The 18,985-nt window shown below is 43.5% G+C and overlaps 1 protein-coding gene across 2 annotated transcripts in view; it reads left to right on the top strand.

Annotated features, from left to right (window-relative positions):
- The window catches only part of PPP2R3A (protein phosphatase 2 regulatory subunit B''alpha), a 50,219-nt gene extending 31,476 nt beyond the window's left edge, over positions 1-18,743 (top strand). The window contains exons 7-14 of one of the 2 annotated variants that reach the window (XM_084292155.1): positions 3,367-3,453; positions 5,097-5,253; positions 7,094-7,142; positions 7,665-7,754; positions 9,002-9,177; positions 9,697-9,815; positions 11,431-11,537; positions 14,708-18,743. In XM_084292155.1, the coding sequence (XP_084148281.1) occupies positions 3,367-3,453; positions 5,097-5,253; positions 7,094-7,142; positions 7,665-7,754; positions 9,002-9,177; positions 9,697-9,815; positions 11,431-11,537; positions 14,708-14,777 (855 nt within the window). In that variant the 3' untranslated portion in view covers positions 14,778-18,743. Of the gene's footprint in view, positions 1-3,366; positions 3,454-5,096; positions 5,254-7,093; positions 7,143-7,664; positions 7,755-9,001; positions 9,178-9,696; positions 9,816-11,430; positions 11,538-13,219 lie in introns of both variants that reach the window. The other variant, XM_084292156.1, reaches the window with a different exon arrangement.
- Positions 18,744-18,985: the final 242 nt, after the last annotated feature.

Genomic DNA, 18,985 nt, shown 5'->3' with positions numbered 1-18,985 from the left:
AGGTAATGAAGGAAACAGCTTTGTCCTTGGATTTTGAGACTGCTTGGATCCTTTCAATCCCTTCAAGGTAGAGTGCCTTACACTTATAGTGACAGTGCTGTATTTGCTGCAAGAGCAGGAATTACATTTCATTTTTGTGTTGCAGATGAGGGCCATATGGAGACACTGGCATTTGTGTTCATTGTTGGATACAGCATCGCTTGGTTGAAATCACCTGAGAGTAAGCTAACAGTCTAGTATGGATAAGATGTTTCAAATTCTTTGTTTTGCCTTTTTTTGCACCTTTTAGAGGTGCCTTTTGGATACAATAAGCTGTACTTTAATCTGCATCAGTATATGTGAGCTGTTGTATTGCCAGCATACTAAAATACTTGTGTTTTTTCAACAGACTCCTGAAGCTGGTGAAGATGGCGCAGAATATCATGAGACATTTCATATGAAAGCTTTAAAACGTGACTTCTCCCAGAGTGTGCAAAGAAAGCTCAGTGTTAGCACTGCATGCTGTTGCTGAGGCAAATAAAAATAACTTGGAAAAACTTCCTGCTTGTTGAAAAATGCTCAGCTCATGCAGTATTACCAATTTGAATGTGGAAAGTGAAGATGGCCTGCAGGGTTTAATAAAGCCTTGATTTATTTTTATTTGTTTGTTTGTTTATTTATTTATTTATTTATTTATTTATTTATTTATTTATTTTCCCAGAATGGTGTTGTTTTTCTTCCGTGGGAGGACTGGTGAAAAAGTCTAGAACTGACCTATCAGTGGTTTTGGACCTGGATGTAGATTACGTGACAGGACTGGGCAGATAGGGAAGGGGCTTCCCCTTCTGAAGGCTTATGAATTTGGAATAAACAGCCTTCCACACTGAGCAGAACAGAGCCAGAGTTATGGCTTTCAGTAAGGTCATAGCTGCTGAGCAGAATTGCTCATAGCAGCCTGCGCCTGGGGCCTGGTTTCGAAGCCCGTGGTGCAGCTGCGATCATGCAGCTGTTGCTCTCCGTGAGAGACAAAACAGGGAGGCCACAGGAATTGATTTTCTGTTACAGCAGACACTGGCTGTGGCTTGAGTGTTGCAGATCGTCTCAGGCTGTGTGACAATGCCCTAGGATGTTTTCGAAATGCTTTTGTTGTTGTTGACAGCTTTGTCTTTGTAACTTGGCAAAGAGAGAAGTAATGATACTTTATACATACATAGACACTGTACTACCCACTGAAACTGGACCGTTACTTGAATAATAAAACCTGCACTGAGTGACCAGACATGGTAAAGAAGACATTTTTGCTCTGTATGCCTGATGTATGAGGAGAGAGCAGAAGACACATCTTTATCAATCTGATCTGATAGAAGAAGGGTTTCTTGCATGTCACCAACATTGTGTTGAGATACTTTGTTGTCTTCTATTAGCCAGCCAGCAGGGGAAAAGAAAAATGTTGGTAGTTAGGGGGTCCTTTTCTGTTGTGGGACTTTTATTTCTGAGTCCTTGAAATGGTGTGAGAAGCCTGTATCGCTGCAAGCTGCTGCAGAGTTGACAGGTGTGGTACTGGGTCATGTATGAGGTAAGACACTCTTCAGCCACTGAACTCTTTGGCAACCTGGAAGCAAAGGCCAAACCAAGTTCAAAAATAGTCCAGAATTGCAGTGGCTGCCAGTGGCACTGAAGAAGAATGAGACAGCTTCTTAATTGTTTAAAAGTGGAAAAGACACCTGTCATTACCTAGGCTGAACCCTTGCGTTGCGTGGGCTATAGAACATTGCTCAGTGATTGCTATAGTTAGGACGTAGGACTTGTATGTTTTTTTAATTGAATTGATACCCAACTTTAGAAAGACATCCATTCTTGATTGAAGGTCCTGCTGTGTTTCTCTGAAAGTTGTTCTGTTGGTTAATTATTAGGAGTACTTACTAAAAAAAAAAAAAAAAAAAAGACTCGTGTCAGTCTGAAGTAGGCTGATTTCAGCTTCTAGTTTTATATTTTAAGGGACAAAAAGTTCTCCTGCTGTCCCATACCTCCCCGTATCCCTATGTAGGCTTCTAAGGAGCGGGATAGGCACCAACAGGTATCATGATGAGCTAAGTTGTCTGCTAGTTCTCTCATTTTGGGATACATTTTGAGACCTCAAATCAGTCCTGTTGTTCCCAAAACTATTTGTGCTCATCAATGTTTACTGCTTCACCGATCCGTGTATTCAAAGCAGACTGTTAGCAATGATCTCATACTTGTTTGCAAATCTGTTCTGGACTAAGAACCTGTCCTCGTGTGACTGAGTCAAAGCACGGCCCTTAAATGGTGATAGCCCACTCGGAACTACGCTTAGGCTCAGAAAGAAACCAGTCCCAGTCTATCTGTTAACTAGATTTAATCCCTTATTATATCCCTGTTTTGTAAAGTTAATTTTCACGCTGGAGTAGCACGTGCTATTAAGGTTTACCAAAATCCTAGGATAAAATGTCAACATGTCAGAGACATCACAGGTTTGTTTGCGTTATGTTTTGTTGACAAGAATTATATTCCATAGATTTCAGTGCTGGTAGTCATTAATTTGGTTTCTAATTTCTCATGTTGAAGATGTCATATTAGAGTGGTTTATATGATCTCGTTCACACTAAGTTTATCCTTGCATGCACTTGATCGTACCCTTGCATTTTCCCTGCTCCATGTTGTTGATGCTTGGCCTGCTAACAAGGGGTGGACCAGGGAGGGTTCAACTTGCTCTTTAGGTCCCTGTGAGTACTCGGCCTCATAGTGTGCACTGTTCCCCTTGAGTTCTCAGGAGCGTGTGCACTCCCTACAGTGCTTTTTATCTGCTTTCCTGAGAGGTAGATCAGTGGAGGAGTTGAATGATGTAAACACATCCAAGACAAATGCAGCCAGATAATCTGTATTGATTACTTTGAGTGGAGCCACCAAGAAGATGAGGCATTGTTACAGACACAATAGGTCAGACAACACTTGCTGCTTTCATCTACATGTCCTGTTTCCTCTTCAAAAGTCCCGATTTTTTCAGAAATGCAGAACGCTATCTGTTGAGATCGTGGGAGCTGCAGTGCCTAAAGCGTGAGAAACTGTTTGAGTGATTTGTCTGCGCTTTGAACATATTACTTGACATAAATAATGCATCTGCTTGCTCAAAGATGTGAATTAAGAGCAGTGAAAATATTTGCAGAGTGGAAATGGATAATATTGTTTCAGAAACAAATGTTACTTTCAAACTGCATAGTGAATTAAGGATAACAGCATGTACAAAAAAAATAGTTTTCAAAAAGAGGTCTCCTTAGGATGAGTGAATAAACCAAATAAACAGCCTCTTTCAATTCCCTAACTGCTGTGTTTAAGGACTTGGTTCAAAGAATGCTGTTTATGTTGCAGGTTATACAGAGAATATTCTACACAGTCAATCGATCCTGGTCTGGGAAGATCACTCTAACAGAGCTGAGGAAAAGCAACTTCTTGCAAGTACGTTGGTTTCTGCCTGAAGAAGATGTAGAATGCACAGGTCCCTGTGTTCCTGCTCCTGTGTGCTGTGTAGTGAGGGAACTGCCTGGCTTGTAGCAAGGTGGGCCAAATGCTCGGTGCCAGAATCAGGCCAGAACTGGTGGAGGAGTTGTGCTGGAGTCGAGATGAGAGGAGTACAAGAACCAGGGCAGCCGAGAGGGTACTGGCCAGAAGATGTGCCAGAAGGGTGACAGTGTGCACCCGCTTTGAGGCTACGTCGGGCAGATTGGCTCTTGGCTCCTGATCTAGCCAAAGAGGAAGGGAAGCAAGACAGCAGTGCACCTATGTTAAGTGGCTCGTGGAGCAGCCAAGAATAGCTGGTGGATTGCCTATGATCTGTGGGGGGTAGGACAGCCAATTTCCTGCCTCTCAGCTGGCAATCAGCTGCCTGACAGTTGGTCAGGCATGTTGTGCTGTGTGGTTGCAAAACTGTGCATCTCAGGATGCACCATCCAGTTTGTACTGATTTCTAATTCTGCAGTAGGCTTCTCCAGAAAAACTGACAAATGAAGCATGGCACTTGTTACAGTCCCTGGGATGTATCACAGCAGGGGGTGTTGGACAAAGGTTTCAGGATAAGGGTCTCTGTTCTTTGTATATTTTGCCCAAAAGAGCACTGGGTTAAAATTGTACAAGGCTGCTGAGCTCCAGCCCAACCTAAAAAGCCATAAGTCTTTAGGCTGAATGGTCAAGATGAGACACAGCTAAAGCAGTGAGATCTCCCTGCTGCATCCTGTCGGCCCCTTCAGATGTAGTGTGCTTTCTTGAAAGCCTTGGGCATGAATTCATGCTCTGCCTCCTTTCAGACCTCTTCTGCACCACTGATCACACCAGCTAGTAACCAGTACTCCCTTCAGTCTTGTGCCCGTCCAAGCCCCAGTGCTAGGGGAAGGACAGGCAGGGGGGTGCCACAGGTGAACGTGAGACACCCTGTGAGACACCAGTGGGAAGGTGGAGCAGAGGGAAGGACAGAGGTAGCTGTAAAGTGGGAATGAAACAAGGATGTTGTCACTAACTGATTCTTAATAAGATATGGTAACAAACATCCTGGTTGGAAATCTGTCCCAGTTAAAGCAGACTGATTCCTGTCAGCAACAGCCCAGGACATTCAGTGTGATTGCCTCCTTCCCCCGTCCAGGCATGTGTCTGGAGCAGGACTTGATCTTGCACACTGGGATGTGTGCAGTGTCAGGATCAAGATAGATCTCAGTTGCTGTGCAGAACTGTGGATTTGCTGTGGTAAATGGCTCTAGGAGCCTCTGGTACAGGTCAGAGGTAGTTCACAAATAACGGATCCCAGCTGAGAAAGCAGTTGTGTTCTTGTTCCTCTGCGTGACTCTTCGCTATAGCTGAAAATTAACAGGAATTGTTCATAGGACTGGCAAAAGTATTCTACACGTATGCTAACCAGGATAGTCAAGCTAGATGCTCTGTGACTGCCTGTTAAATATCACACACAGCAACGAAATCTCCTGCAGTGGGAAAGGCTACGTTTTGGATTAGCTCTCAGTGTTCACCCAGCTTCATTAGAGGTTGAGGGGCTTGAGCTGCTGAAATGCTTTTTTGTCTAGGTTTAATTTCCCACTTTATTTGTACTGTTTCAGACTCTTGCTCTCCTGGAAGAAGAGGATGACATAAATCAGATCACAGATTATTTCTCCTACGAGCACTTCTATGTTATATACTGTAAATTCTGGGAGCTGGACACTGACCATGACCTTTATATCAGCCAGAAGGATCTGGCTAGGTACAGTGATCAAGGTATGCTGCCTGCAAGCTGCGGTGGGAGGAGGTGTTGCTGAAAATAGAATGCTCCTACTAAAGAGTAAAGCCTAGCTTTAATGCAGTTAATTTGATGCCTCAAAAAAAATATAAGTGGAGCCATCCTTCTCTTACACAAATGCTGATTTACAGACCTAGTTTTAGGGGCTTAAACACAGAGAAATGCAGTAGATACTGTTTTCCATTTGAGTAGCTAGAGAGGGAGCTACAGTGGGTCACTGCCAGAAGGACAATCTAGAAATAATGCCCTGAAACTACCTTTGTATTTGCTGAGGGTTTTGCAGGTACTTAAACTGTGGACAAGGAGGAAAAGCCCCCATGAACTTTCAAGATGGCTGAAATTCAATCTTGTTGTGTATGACAAAAATTTCAGAGGCTTCTCGGAGCTTGATGAATTTCAGTTTGCAGATGCACTCTGGAGACTGTCTCTCAAGTCCAGTCTGGAACTATTTGCCTCAAGTTGAGCAGAAGCTAAAAATTTTCAGAGGTTCCAGTGTGATGGATAAATTAATTGGATAAAAATCCACAAGGGGTTGAATAATCCAAAGGCACTTCCTCTGGCTCAGGAAGTCTGTGCTCTGCAAGTGGTTCGAGGCTGAAAAAGTATGCTAGTGAAGAGGCACCGAATGTGTGGTTATGGTTTGTATGGGTTGTTTGCTGGGCTAGATGGAGGCACCCAGTCAGTTTGGCTGTGTTTAAGATTGCTTGTGATCTTGGAGCATGGTATATGCCCATACACTTACAGTTACGATTCATGATTTCGTGTCTTGGACAAGAGCTCAAGCTGTTGACCAGCACAGTGATTGTGAAGACAAAGCTGTCTGGAACTGCTCTGTGTGGTTGCTGTCCTTTTGGGGGAAGTAGCTTTAGGACAGAGGGTCAGGCCTGGAGAAACAGGAGATCTTCAGACACCACGTGTGATTTGGAGGTGCCAGGGGATAAGGTGTTGCAGTGCGTTGGGCTGCAGGGGTCTGGAGGTGTGAAAATTGCCAGAAATTGCTGGAGGTCTGGGGGGGACACAATGCTTTGTAGGAGCCACGATCCTAGTGGGCTGAAACAAGGAAGAAAGAAAGGGATGTGAGAACGACGATGCTGTAGGAATGCATGTGTGTTGGAGTGGTGTGGTGGCCCGTGTCCTCTGAGTGAAGGCATTTGTGGGAAGGCTGTGGGGGTTCTGGGTGAGTATGGCAGTCACAGGGGTGAGGAGGCTGATTTGAGGCCTGAATGGGCTGAGGATGAGGAGTGCCCAGCTTCAGATAGGTGCTGCCTGAAACTTGGTCCCTTTGGGGAGGCTGGAGCGTGGGAGTGGAGTGTTTGTTACACAGGAGGCTTGGGAGCACTGCGTGCTGTGGAGCTGAAGGGAGAAAGGGGTGGTGTGAAGGGGAGGTGTCAGTCCCCGCAGGACTGCCATACGTTGTGCTCTGCTAACAAATGTTTTGTAGGGATTTGATGCGTGGGTTTTGCTTGATAGCTGAATGCCCCTTGCAGTACACGTTGAAGTAGTCTGCTTCTATCAGTCCTCCTGCAGCGAACTAGGAGCAATACTGCCCATGTGCAACAAGCCACATCCCGTACAGTTACCATACTTTCAGGATGTAACAGTGCTTGGTAGGATCCAAAGGCAGACACACTGGCAGTATAATCTTTGGTTTGTACAAAATGCTGCGAAACAGAGACCTGTAAAGTGGCTAGGCAGGCAGTGTAGGTAGAGCTTTCTTTTAGCAATGGAAAATTACTTCGTGTGGGTTCAGCATAAACAACTGCATGTAGTTATCCCTGTGACCTGTAGCTTCATTTTCTCTGTTTTCTTTGTTTCCAGCTTTATCGAGCAGGATCATTGAGCGAATATTCAGCGGCGCTGTGGTGAGGTGAGGAGTAGTGTACTGGCTGGGAATGGAAGTGAATTTCTGTCAGGCCGATTAGAAATGCAGGATACTCTCAGATCCCACTGCTCAGTATGGTGTCCAACATGGTGCTCCGGTTGGAGCTGCGTGAAAATGGAGTGGGACTTCTGGGTATCTTCAGAAATCCCACAGGACGATCATTTACACACCTCATTGTAGAACAACCTGTCTGTAGCCAGTGGGAATGTGCAGGCACTGTGTGTTTGTGCCCCACACAGCACAGAGATAGCTGGAGAGCACTAGTACAAAGCCTCCAAAAAATAAAACAGCCCAGCACTTGCTGTGGGAGGGTATACGGCAAGCGAGGTAGCAAACGCTGTGCCTGAAGGGAAGGGCAGAAGGACTGTTGCTGTAGAGTGCAGAGAATACAGGCTGAATGGGCAGTGATGTCCCATTTTCTCTCACAAATTATTCAGGGCTTTTAAAAAATGTGTTGATAACATTCTGAGTATTTAGGAGCCTTTTTTTTTTTCATGTGTTTTCCAGAGGAAATGAAATTCAGAAGGAAGGCCGCATGAGTTATGCTGATTTTGTGTGGCTGCTCATTTCGGAGGAAGACAAAAGGAGTGCTACAAGGTTTGACTGATTCCTGTGCCCTAATAAAATTATTAAGGAGTGCAGTTAAGTTTACAGAAACTTCTGTGACCTACTGCTCTCCACAACAGACAGCAGTGTGGGTTTCCATGATTATTAGGAAGAAAAAAACTTACTGCCAACATTTGGTCAAATCATTTGCCTTTTTTGAGGAGAAATTGCTTAAAGCAGAGTTTTCTTTTAATGTTAAGTGTCTTGGGTAGTCATCAGTCACTTCTGTTACCCTGTGTACACAAGGTTAGTAGTGGTTTATCACTGAGGAAATGCTTGGAGAGCAGTAGCGATCTGCAAGAAGAACTGAATTTGTTTGGTCTCCATCACACTGCCCTACAGGTCCTGATCTCACCAACTGCAGGCAGGATGGCTCCTCACAAGGGCAGTCCCTGGCCCTTTATGCAGAACCAGCCAGAGATACCATCTGTCAGCACTGAGCCCCTGCTTCCCCGGGCAGAGTGCAGCTTTGTGACCAGGCGAGCTGATGGCTCAGCCAAGCTGCAAGGGCTGGCATGTGCTGCAGTGGGGGGTCCGTGGTAGCAGTAGCAGGGGCTGCAGCTCCTGGCCTACTCTTGGCTACAGGGTAACCCCTGTGAGGTCTGCCACAAATAGGAACGTTCCCTTCACGCGTGTAGCAAGTGCCTAGGAAGGGGCTGTGGGGAAACCTCAGGGTGTCACTGTGTAAAACCTGCCAGTGGGTTTGGTTTGTACTGCCGGTGGGAGGCTATTGTGCAGAGCTGAACTAGGTCTGCACACAGTTACTAGGAGAGGAATTTTATGAGTAAAGATGCGAAGAACTTAACTTCTGCAGCTGCCTTAAAGCACTGCCTTTTCTATAAAGGAGCCGAGAAAATCAGTGCATACCATGCCCACCTCATCACTCACCAGGGTCACTCAGGGACAGCCAGAGTCCTGGGTTCAGGGTCGGTTGCATTCAGACAAGTTTTGCTGCTGAATTGGACAGGGACACCGTGAGCTGTGTGAGCCAGTTGAGCTGCAGCACACTGGGCACTTGCTACAGCCGCCTGGTGACACAGGTGATGAGCGTGGCTGCACTCACAAGTCACCTAAAAGGAGACTAACAGGAGGTGCTCTTGAGCATTGGCCTGTGCCCTCATCCTTCTCAAAGGGTATTTGCATTCCTGGTTTTATGCCAGCCTTTGGGCAGGAGAATTAGAGAATGGGGGTGGGGGTCGGTCACTGTGCTTTCTCTAATCCTGTCTCTTCTTTCCCAGCATTGAGTACTGGTTTCGGTGCATGGACCTGGATGGGGACGGGGTGCTCTCCATGTATGAACTGGAATACTTCTATGAGGAGCAATGTGAACGGATGGAAGTGATGGGCATAGAACCACTGCCATTTCAGGACTTGCTGTGTCAGATGCTTGACCTTGTTAAACCAGAGAGGGAGGGTGAGTCCTTAACGGGAGTTTCCATGCTCTTTGATCTATGGTGGATTGAGAAAGTAACGTTACTGTGAAACCCATCTGTAGGTAGAGTCTTGTGTTAGAATCACAGGGTTGAAAGTACTGTACAGAGTAAAATCTATGGCTGTTGTGCCTTAACGTTATACATAAACAGGTTTGAAATACTTCCAAGAGAGAGGCCTTATGAATGAACTTGCTGGAACTGGAGCAACACGTCTTGTATATTCCAGCTGTGGAATGTACTGACAGCCTAGATTGTGAAACTACCACCCTCCCTCACATTCTTTCACATTTTACGTGACTGTGAAAGACCTCCATATGTGTGTGAGATTTAGGACTAATACACACCCATGTATTAAATAATGTTAAAGTTCTTGACTGAGTTGGAAGTTTTGCAATATTACAGCATTGTGGTGTTACAAAGCTGCTACAAGACTGACCAGACCAGGTCTGGTCTCTTACTGAGGAAAAACTTAGCACAGTGTCATGTTATTTTTTCTGCAGGAAGAGTAACCCTGCGAGACTTGAAGAGGTGCAGAATGGCTCATGTATTTTTCAACACCTTCTTCAATTTAGAGAAATATCTGGACAACGAACAGAGGGATCCCTTTGCAGTGCAAAAGGTATAAATCACTTTTATTTCTAAATACAGGCCTTTTCAAACCCATCTTCAGAATGAAACTGGATATAGGGAAAATCCAACTGAATATAAGAAATCCTTTTTCACAGTTAGGGCAGTTATACACTGGAAGAGGTTGCCCAGAGCGGCTGTGCATGTTCTGTCCTTGGAGAATTTCAAGATGTGACTGGACAAAGCCTTGACCCTTCCCCATTGGACCTCATAGCAAACCCTGATTTGACCAGAAGCTGGGAATAAAAATGTCCTGGGTATCTTCCAACCCAAATTGTTCCACTATTCTATGATTTGATTGCCTTCACTGATCCTATTACACCAGCACTGGTAGCGTAGCACTGTGATTCTAGAGAGAATGACCTAAACCTGCTGAGTTGCACTCATTCATCAGGCTGAAAGACTAGCACTAGAAAGGAACTTGGTTCCTTTAGAGCTGTGAGATCTGAAAACTTCAGATCCCAATTGTCTTTTCATGTCTCCTACAGAACTGCACTCATAAATAAATAGGCTACATGGGAAGATTTATTAAGTAGTCTAGTTGGATTCTAATCCTTAAAAGGGCATTAGCAATTTTTCAGTAGCCTAAACAGAACCAGAGACCTCCTTTACACCACAGGCGCCAAGGCAGATGAGATGCCGACTTATCTAACCACAGGTGGTAGACTAGATGGAAAGCTCAGATATTGCACATTGTGCCTGGCTGCAGTCACCATCCTCTCTTCCTACCCAGCAAACATGTAAGAGGTTGTCACTTCTGTATTTTCCAGTTGTTAGTCAGACTAGCTGTAGTTCTGAGACCTGAGCTTTGTCAGTTGTTGGTGTGAAGTCCCTCCTCTCAGGTTCCCTTCACCTATCCACTGAAACCAGATAAGTACAGCTTAAAAATTTATCTTCAGAAAGCTCTTAACTGGTCAAAGTACAGTAAAGTGGTGGGGATGCCAAAATCAACTCTGGTTCCTTCCCAGATGTTCCCACATTACCTGTAAGAAGAACTTTGTGGTTCCATAATTCTAGGCTTAAACGTATCCCAAACCAGAGCCTTTTTTTTTTTTTTTTTTTTAAAAAATGGATCATCATAAGAGCAGGCAGGTGGGAGCAGGAGGTATTACTTATCCCCCCCATCCTACAGTAAATAGCAGAGGGCCAACTATTTACAGGCGTATTATTTTGTAACCATCTCTCAAATTTCCCCAAGCTTAGCAAACTGTCAAGAGTTCCACAAATGATCAGTTATGATTAACAATTAATTAAAGATCTTAAATTACTAAGTCCCTTAACCAATTACAAAGTGCACAGATGCATGGCTTTCTGAGCTAAAGCAAAGCAAACATGCAGTTATTAATATTCAGCACTTCCGAAATGGAGAAGGCTCTGTTCCTTGGCAGTTCGGGTCACAGACTTTTGTAGACTATGTGATGTATTTTTTCTTAGTCATTTATGTGCAGATGTTAAAACACTTTAATTATGAATCTTTCAATTAACATTTTTGACTACCTGTTTCTATACAGTTGCTTCCCAGAACCGGTGCTTCACACATGACCTTATTGTAAACATGGTTGTAGAGAGGTATAGACACGGTGTGCTTGACCATCTGCTCTCTTTAGGATATTGAAAATGATGGCCCTGAACCCTCCGACTGGGACAGGTATGCTGCTGAAGAGTATGAGATTCTTGTGGCTGAGGAGTCTGGGAACGAGCAGTTACAAGAAGGGTAAGCATGGGCGTCGCACTGCACTGGGGACACGCTGCCTGGCTCCAGCTGAGGTCTGGACTCTCAGCATGGGAGCATGGCGAAGCCTGAAGTGGTTGCTCCAAAAGGCACTACTGGTATATTTGACACAAGGGGCTTGGGACATCCTGAGTTCTTTGTGGCAGTCGTTTGAATTAGCTACACACGCTACAGATGTGAAGATAGCTGAGAAAAAGGACAAAGCCTTTTTCTTCTGGCAACCATACAAAAAAGAGCTCAAATGACTTTTGCTAGTCCTGGGTATGTATTAATCATGCACACTATCATGGATCAGAAGCTGTAGCTCTTAGACTTATGATTGTAGTGGAAACTTTGTTTTAGTCAAATAACTTTACTTTCTGCTAGACTTTATATGCCTGTTAGTCTGTGCTCTTTATAAGCTCTTTCAACATTTTAATTCATTTACCAATTTTGTTTTGATTTTTTTTTAATTTAAAACTGTTGGTTTCTGCAATATTTACACTTATGTTTGTAAACGTCTGTAAAATTGTGGACAGACCCTCCAGCTATCCTTAGAATCAATCAATTTAGGCAGAGCAGGAGCTCAAGGAATGCCACGTGCAAGGGCATCCCACAGAGTTTCCTAATGCAGGTTTGCTGTAATTATCGTTTAGACTTGCAGCTGTGGTTGTACCTTCTTGAGAGTATTTCTCTAGAATCTCTTTATGGTTACTCTAACACACATCCAAGGAAGTAGGTTGTGCTTTCACCCCATGTTAATCTTGCGTGATTCAGAATTTTGTTCATTTGAACAGTATTCATAGAGCCATTTAAATAAGAGTGCTGAGACAATTGCATAATTTTCAAAACTTCCCACACTGGAAACGTCTTGGATAACAGTAGCATCTAGTAATTAGCCACAGAAATTTGCTAAGCTGCTGAGAGCTGTGTTTCCCTTTCTCCCTGTGATGTGCATCCAAACAACAACGAGCTGCTTTGAGCTGCCTTGCCTTTTTGTGGCCTTCACAATGAAAGATGAGGTAACACAGGATGGAAGATAAAATTGTTATATTCCCTGCAGCCACTCTGCAACACCTGTATGCTTAGCACAGAAAAGAAATAGGAGTCTGCCATAAAAGCTTTGCAGGACCACAGATCACCAAACTCACCAAAAACTGAATTGGCAGGTGACGTCTCATTTTTGAAGTCTGTCTGAAACAGCTCCGTCTCTTCCTGTAAAGAGCATGTCAGCAACCTTGCTGCTTGCTTTTAAGAGCCCCTGAAAAGCTCTGTAGTCATGGCAGCAGGATTAGATCTCATTTGTGGAACATAGCAACAGAGCACGCAGGAAAAAAGGACGGGAAAAAGAAAAACAGAGCTGGATGCCCAAACAAGTTTGCTAGAAAGAGGCATTGAGTTTTTGCACAATCATCATTTCTGCTGTCCTTTGAGGATGACAGAAACAGAGTGGGGACAAAACCAAGAGGATTTATGAGCTCTTAGAGGGAGCAGAAGATTTTTTGGCTATGTTAGCTGACAGAATCTGAAATCCATTATTTGTCTTCCTAATACACGTGAAAATAACCATCATTCAGCAGTCACAAATGAATTATTGGGGCAGTCTGCATCACATTTCAGACTTACCCCTGCCCATAGCTTCACTGGATGGGAGGTTCCTAAAACCAGTGTCTGGGTGCCTGCAGACTTGCCCATGAGAGGAGCGCTGCTTGTGGAAGAGGAATCTCACCAAGACATAGTGGATACTCAGCGTGACCTCACGGATGCTGTGACTCTGTTGATAGCTGGTCAGACGCTGTCCACCTGGTGTTGTAAGGTAGGAGGATCTTGTGGTGTTTATTTCTGATTCCAAGTGGCAGATTCAGAAATTTCTAAGCACTGCTATGGTAAATTAAATACCTGTTGGAAAACACAAGCACAATACAATCACCGAAAAGAAGACAAGATGTCTTTTTGCTCGGAACTACCCCTTGGAGCATGCTGTTTCACTGGAAGCTTAAGGTGATCTGAACACTTCTCAGCCACGTTTCCTGGTTTACACATCTGCGTACAGGTTTTGATGAAGAGAGCCTGCTTCCTGGCGAATGCACGTGCATGTTGTTTGAAGGCAGAAGCACTAGTTGAACCCATCTGCAGAGGCTCTCAGAGCAGAAATGCTTTCTCGCAGCCCAAGCCGCAGCCTGCCTGGCAGCAGTGGACACTCACCAGGTGCCACGTACACAGAACCCTCCCCACGGCAGGAGGCACAGCCTGGCAGGCAGAAGTGGCTCCTGAGGACTTGTGCCTGCGCAGGGGTCAGCGGAGGGAAGAACGCCACAAGAAGTGGCAGGCAGTTTTCTTGGCGCTGCCAACACAGGGGTATCGGAGTTCATCGCCGTTTATTGCTGCACTCGCCCTTGGAAGACACGCTGCACCATTGCCTGTGTAACAAGCACGGCCTCCAGAACTGAAGGAAGACTTTGAGTTTCTTGGGAGTTCAGAGAATAACCTGTGATGTGCTGAGGCTGGGGAAAAAAACTTGGTAAACGTCATTTCTCACCAACAGGAAGGGGAGGAAAGCCCCAAAGCACCATCCTCTGCTGCAGAGCATAGAACCTGACTAGCCCGAATATGCAACCAGGTGGAGATGAGAACTTGCAGGCAAGCCTCCCTAAGCATGAACACTAAGACCTGGATATTAAACTTCAAACCAAGTGAGAGAGGAATATGACAGTGTGGCCACCGTTGTTTTTCTGCAAATGGCAAAGTGTCTTCTAAGCCAAAAGATGCTTTGGAAATCAGGGGTTTTTGAGCAAGTCTGAGCAAGCCAAATCTCCTTTAGGACCTGAATCTGTGGCTGAGCAACTCTATTCCTACACTGAACTATTAAGGCTACTGCAAGATACTGACAACTGTTACTAAAACTGTATTCAAATTTTAAGATGCTAAACACCAGTGAAAAGTTGTTTCAGAACCTAAGAATGAGGATGGATGGGAGCACAAAGTCATGTCAGCTGTCAGAGTACTGATTACTGCCACACTGTTTTCAATGCCTTATAAACATCCTCCTTGAGATTAACATCCTGCATGTTACTGTATTGTAGCCAAATGGTTTAGTGGCCACTGAAATAATTTACCTGAAAAATGATCTCACCAAAATACAGCTTTTAAAGACCCACCTTTTATCTTTGCAGATCATTTGAAGAAGACTATGAGACAGATGAAGTCTTATCTCCCTCTGAAACTGGAGACAAGTCAAACTAGTTATCTCAGATCTCTCAGCAAAGAGAAATGGAGAACGTGTAATCAATATCTGTCAAACTGGATAGCAGTCAGCCCCGAGACACTTAGGGACACTTAGGGGTTTTTCTTAAGTCCATCATTGGCGCAATGTGCTTTATTTTGTACACTGTAACTTGAGAACCCTTTTTCTCTTCTTGTATAACTGAAATGACATAATTTCTATAAAAAGGCTTTCTACAATGTGTTATTGTGCACGCTTATTAAAAATGGTGATTGCACCTTGTTTCCTTTATATCTTTCCATATAAATGTCCCCAGATGTGCAATAAATGCCAGCATCTAACGATAAACTAAGAACTGCATGCAACATCTACAGTGGTCATCTCTCAGTCAGTTCAGTCCTGTCTCTTTGTGACTTAATACCCGTGACATGAACTGCCAAATTAACTTAAAGGTACATCTAGAAATCTTTGAAATGCAAGTCATAATGAAGTCCTTATTTTTGCTAGTGTTCTGGAAACCAAGGCACTGTGCCTGCAGAGGGAATGAGTGGGGTCCCTTTTTGCTATTTAAAGTTTTCATAGATGATGCTGAACAAATTTTACTCATCAGTCTGTGGACAGTTAGTTAAAGTACTGTATGATATAATGTTTGTCTGAGAATTTACAACACACATTCTCCTGTGCGTGTGAGGATCTTCCCTATGAATCAGGCTACTGTTTTGTCTCCATAAAATTACTTTGTACCATATTTACAAGAGACATCCAGCTGGTGTGCTGAAACTGCTGTGTTTTGTGTGCATCAATTCTGTTTCCTTCTTGTGCTCTTCCTATCTCTTGTAATCTTGCTAATCTGTAGCCTTCTGCAAGAGATTAAGCTGAGATCATGAAGAAAAACCATCAGCCCTAACATAGTGTGGTAAATTTCTGTTAACAGAGGCATTCTTTATCTTGTAAAAGAAACAATCCCTAAATATTGCTGACTTTTTTTCCCACCCATGAAATAGACCTAGTTTTGGAGAGGAAACGGTGTAACTGATGAATTTTTGCTGCAAGGACAAAACTAAACTGACTCCCTGTGGAATTCCAGCTGGTGTCTCCAGTAACAGCACATGATCTGCTGCTGGAGCTGTCCCTCCTTTCCCACTAGTAGCTATTTGTGATTCAGCACAGAGGTGACTGTAACAGTCTTCGCTGTAACTGTATCAGCCCTCACTTCTGCCTGCCATAAATGATAAAGGAATAGATTTGGGACTCACCTTCTCCCGTTTGGCAGAGGTTTCACCTGTCATACTTGATTTCAACTATCGTAACTGTGCCCAAGCATGTAATGCTTGGTTGGTATGTGCACACCGCATTTCCTGTTGCCTCACCGAATGAATATCAAATCGTGACTCTTCGGGACGTCCCCGTGTGAATTGCTGCCAGAATACCAGAGAGACAACTGCCAGTATCAGATCTCCGAGCGGGCAGCTCCACGTCTGCGCTAAAGGCAGAACCCAGTCAGTTAATGGGCAACTTGTATATACACGCAGACACAAGTAGCCCAGCACAGTTTGCACATAAAAATGCTAGCACAATGGTACATTAATCCCTAGATGATACCTCTTAAGTGTTATTAATAATCAAGTAAGTAATTGGCTGATCACTACAATTCGCTACAATGCAGCTTCAACTTTTCCAGGAGCCTTTGAAGTGGCATGCCTGCCTCCTGATGCCTAGGTGGGACATACTGCTACCTTGTTGAGGTTACTCGCTCATCAAGATCGAAATCCAAAAGAGAGTTTTTAGTTATGCTGGGCTTAAGACCTGTTCTCTTTTCCACGAACAAAGCTGCTATTTTACCTAGATGCATATATGGAAAAATCCAGGATCCTGGGATGCATATTTTTTTTTTAATATATTTGGGAAACTCTGGATGCCCAGGTTCTTAACAAAGGCACTTTGAGGTATCTTGCATTCTGCAGTAGAAGATTTAAGGGGGTGTGAGAGGAGAGACACCACTCTGACCAAGCCCCATGATGGGTAAGCCCCTTAAATGCCTCTTTGAATGCAACAAGAACACAAGAGCAGCTCTGCTCAACATCAGGACGTTTGAGTTACGTCTCCATCATCGCCATAACCCAGAGAGGAAAAGCTTTACTGGGAAAGACTCCACAAAGACCCAAATGCAGAAAAAAACTAGGAATGGCTGCAGAAATGTATATAGGATGGAAGTTGCACAACTGCCAAGCGTAATCAGCCCTGTCCACTTTTCACCTGAAAGAACCAAGGCAACCATTGCAACTCTTTTCTTCAGTATCTGGGTTTAGTAGCCCATAACTCATAGCTTGATGAAATTTTCAATCTTTCCAAAGACAAAGATTACTCAACAGAACAAGAACATAACCCATTCTGGGCTGAATTTGAACCTTCCTCTTACTTCAACCGCTTCTCTGAGAAAGTAGAGCGATTCAAACCCAATTAATTTTTTTCTAGCAGGGCAACACATCAAAGCTAATCGAAGGAATAATAATAAATTAAAACAAACAAACAACCTTACAGCAAATGTTCTGCATCACATACAAAGACAAGTTACAGAAACCACCACTATGATCTCAAAGCAAAATATGCAGTAATTTGTAGTATTTCCTTCTGGAGTAGAATTCCACCCTTTCTCACGTACCTGGGCAAATACATGTACAAATAATCATAACTCAACAACCACAGATCAATTAATAAATGACATATATTCTACATCCGACTTGCAACTTCCCCCTGCTTGTAGCTTCTCTGGATGGAAGGTTTCTAAAGTTGCAGCATCTAAGCATAGTACATTTGGGAACTCCTGTCATACTTTCAGAGTTTCTCTTTCTAAGATAGTCAAAACATAAAAAGAGCAGGATGTTTGCCAATACAGACACCAGTCTGTTCTGCAACACACACCAGTTTCAGAGGCTACAAAGCTCTCTAAAATAAAGCAACCTAAGAATTAAAGCACAGAAAGCTTGTAGGAACCCACCTGATTTTGACTTCACCTCCTCAGTGCCACTTCAGATGTTGCATACTTTAAAGACAGATCGTGCATTTTTCATTGGAAGTCTATCTCAGAAATCTATTATGAGCTGGATTCCTTTTTCCTTATAAATAGTCAGAAAAATGAGTAAAATTCAGTTTTGCATGATAAAAGAATATGTCTATATTTGTTCCCTCTAATCTGATTTTATCTAGCAAAAATACGCCCTGTGTCCTTATAGAAAACCTCACTTATTGTTTTTATATTCACAAACACTCTCTCCCCGCAGTACTAAGACAGGAGATGTGGTTTGATACAACCACATGCATTACTGCTCAAATGGTACTAGCTTGACTTTTTTTTTTTTCTTTTTTTCTAAAATGTCAGTAGTAATTCCTTCACTACAGTTTTTGTCCGCAAAGCCCAGGCAGTGGCGTAGTTCCCCTTCTGCTGGTCTGCCACCAAGCGGCAGTGTTGCAAAACAGACACGGACAGCAAAAAGAAATTCCAGTCAGTCTCAGGTTTACAGAAAACATGGCAGAAAACCTTCCTGCTTTCGTGAGCTAAGAATTTAAGAAAACTGACTTGAAATACTCCAACCGAGGTACTGTGCTTAGTTTCTGAAACATGCCTGAAAGACCAAAAGAAAAAAAAAAAGAGGTCACTGAAGTGTCATTGTAACGGTGTGTACTTCTGGAGTATGGCACTTCGAAATCACAGTAACCTAGGTCTATGCAATTAAAAATGAACCTCAGTGAAGAGCGTGAGCTGCTGTAATAAAAACATGTAAACGATGCTTACCCTTTTAATCTTTTGATGGTATATGGGTGATGGTTTTAGAAACTGAATATTTAAATAATAAAGGTTCTCATACTTTGTAAAAGTAGTTTGGAGACGTTTTGTGCTGGCATGGTTTTATCTTTGTATTTTTACTTTGTAATTTCTTTTTCTTTTTGGCAAATAAAGGACTTCTGAGTTGAAGAAGTAAAACCTGTCTCATGGTAGTGGCATAGAGTCTTTTTTTTCACTTAGTCTCCAGCTGCTGTCCCAAAATTGTCTTCCCTATTGCTACTGAGCTCACACCATCCAGCAAGCCTACCAAAACCAAAAGGCTAGGCTTTCTTCTATAAAATACTGTGGAAAAGAAGCCATCCTAGCACTTAGCTTCCTCACATCTTCCTCAACGTGGAGCACCATCCCTGTGCAGACTTACCAAAATTCTGAAGTCCCTCATTT

Source organism: Netta rufina, assembly GCF_964035555.1.
Source record: "Netta rufina genome assembly, chromosome: 9".
Classification (NCBI taxonomy): domain Eukaryota; kingdom Metazoa; phylum Chordata; class Aves; order Anseriformes; family Anatidae; genus Netta; species Netta rufina.
The sequence above is the reverse complement of the archived record's forward strand: the minus strand, read 5'-3'. Positions and strand labels throughout refer to the sequence as shown.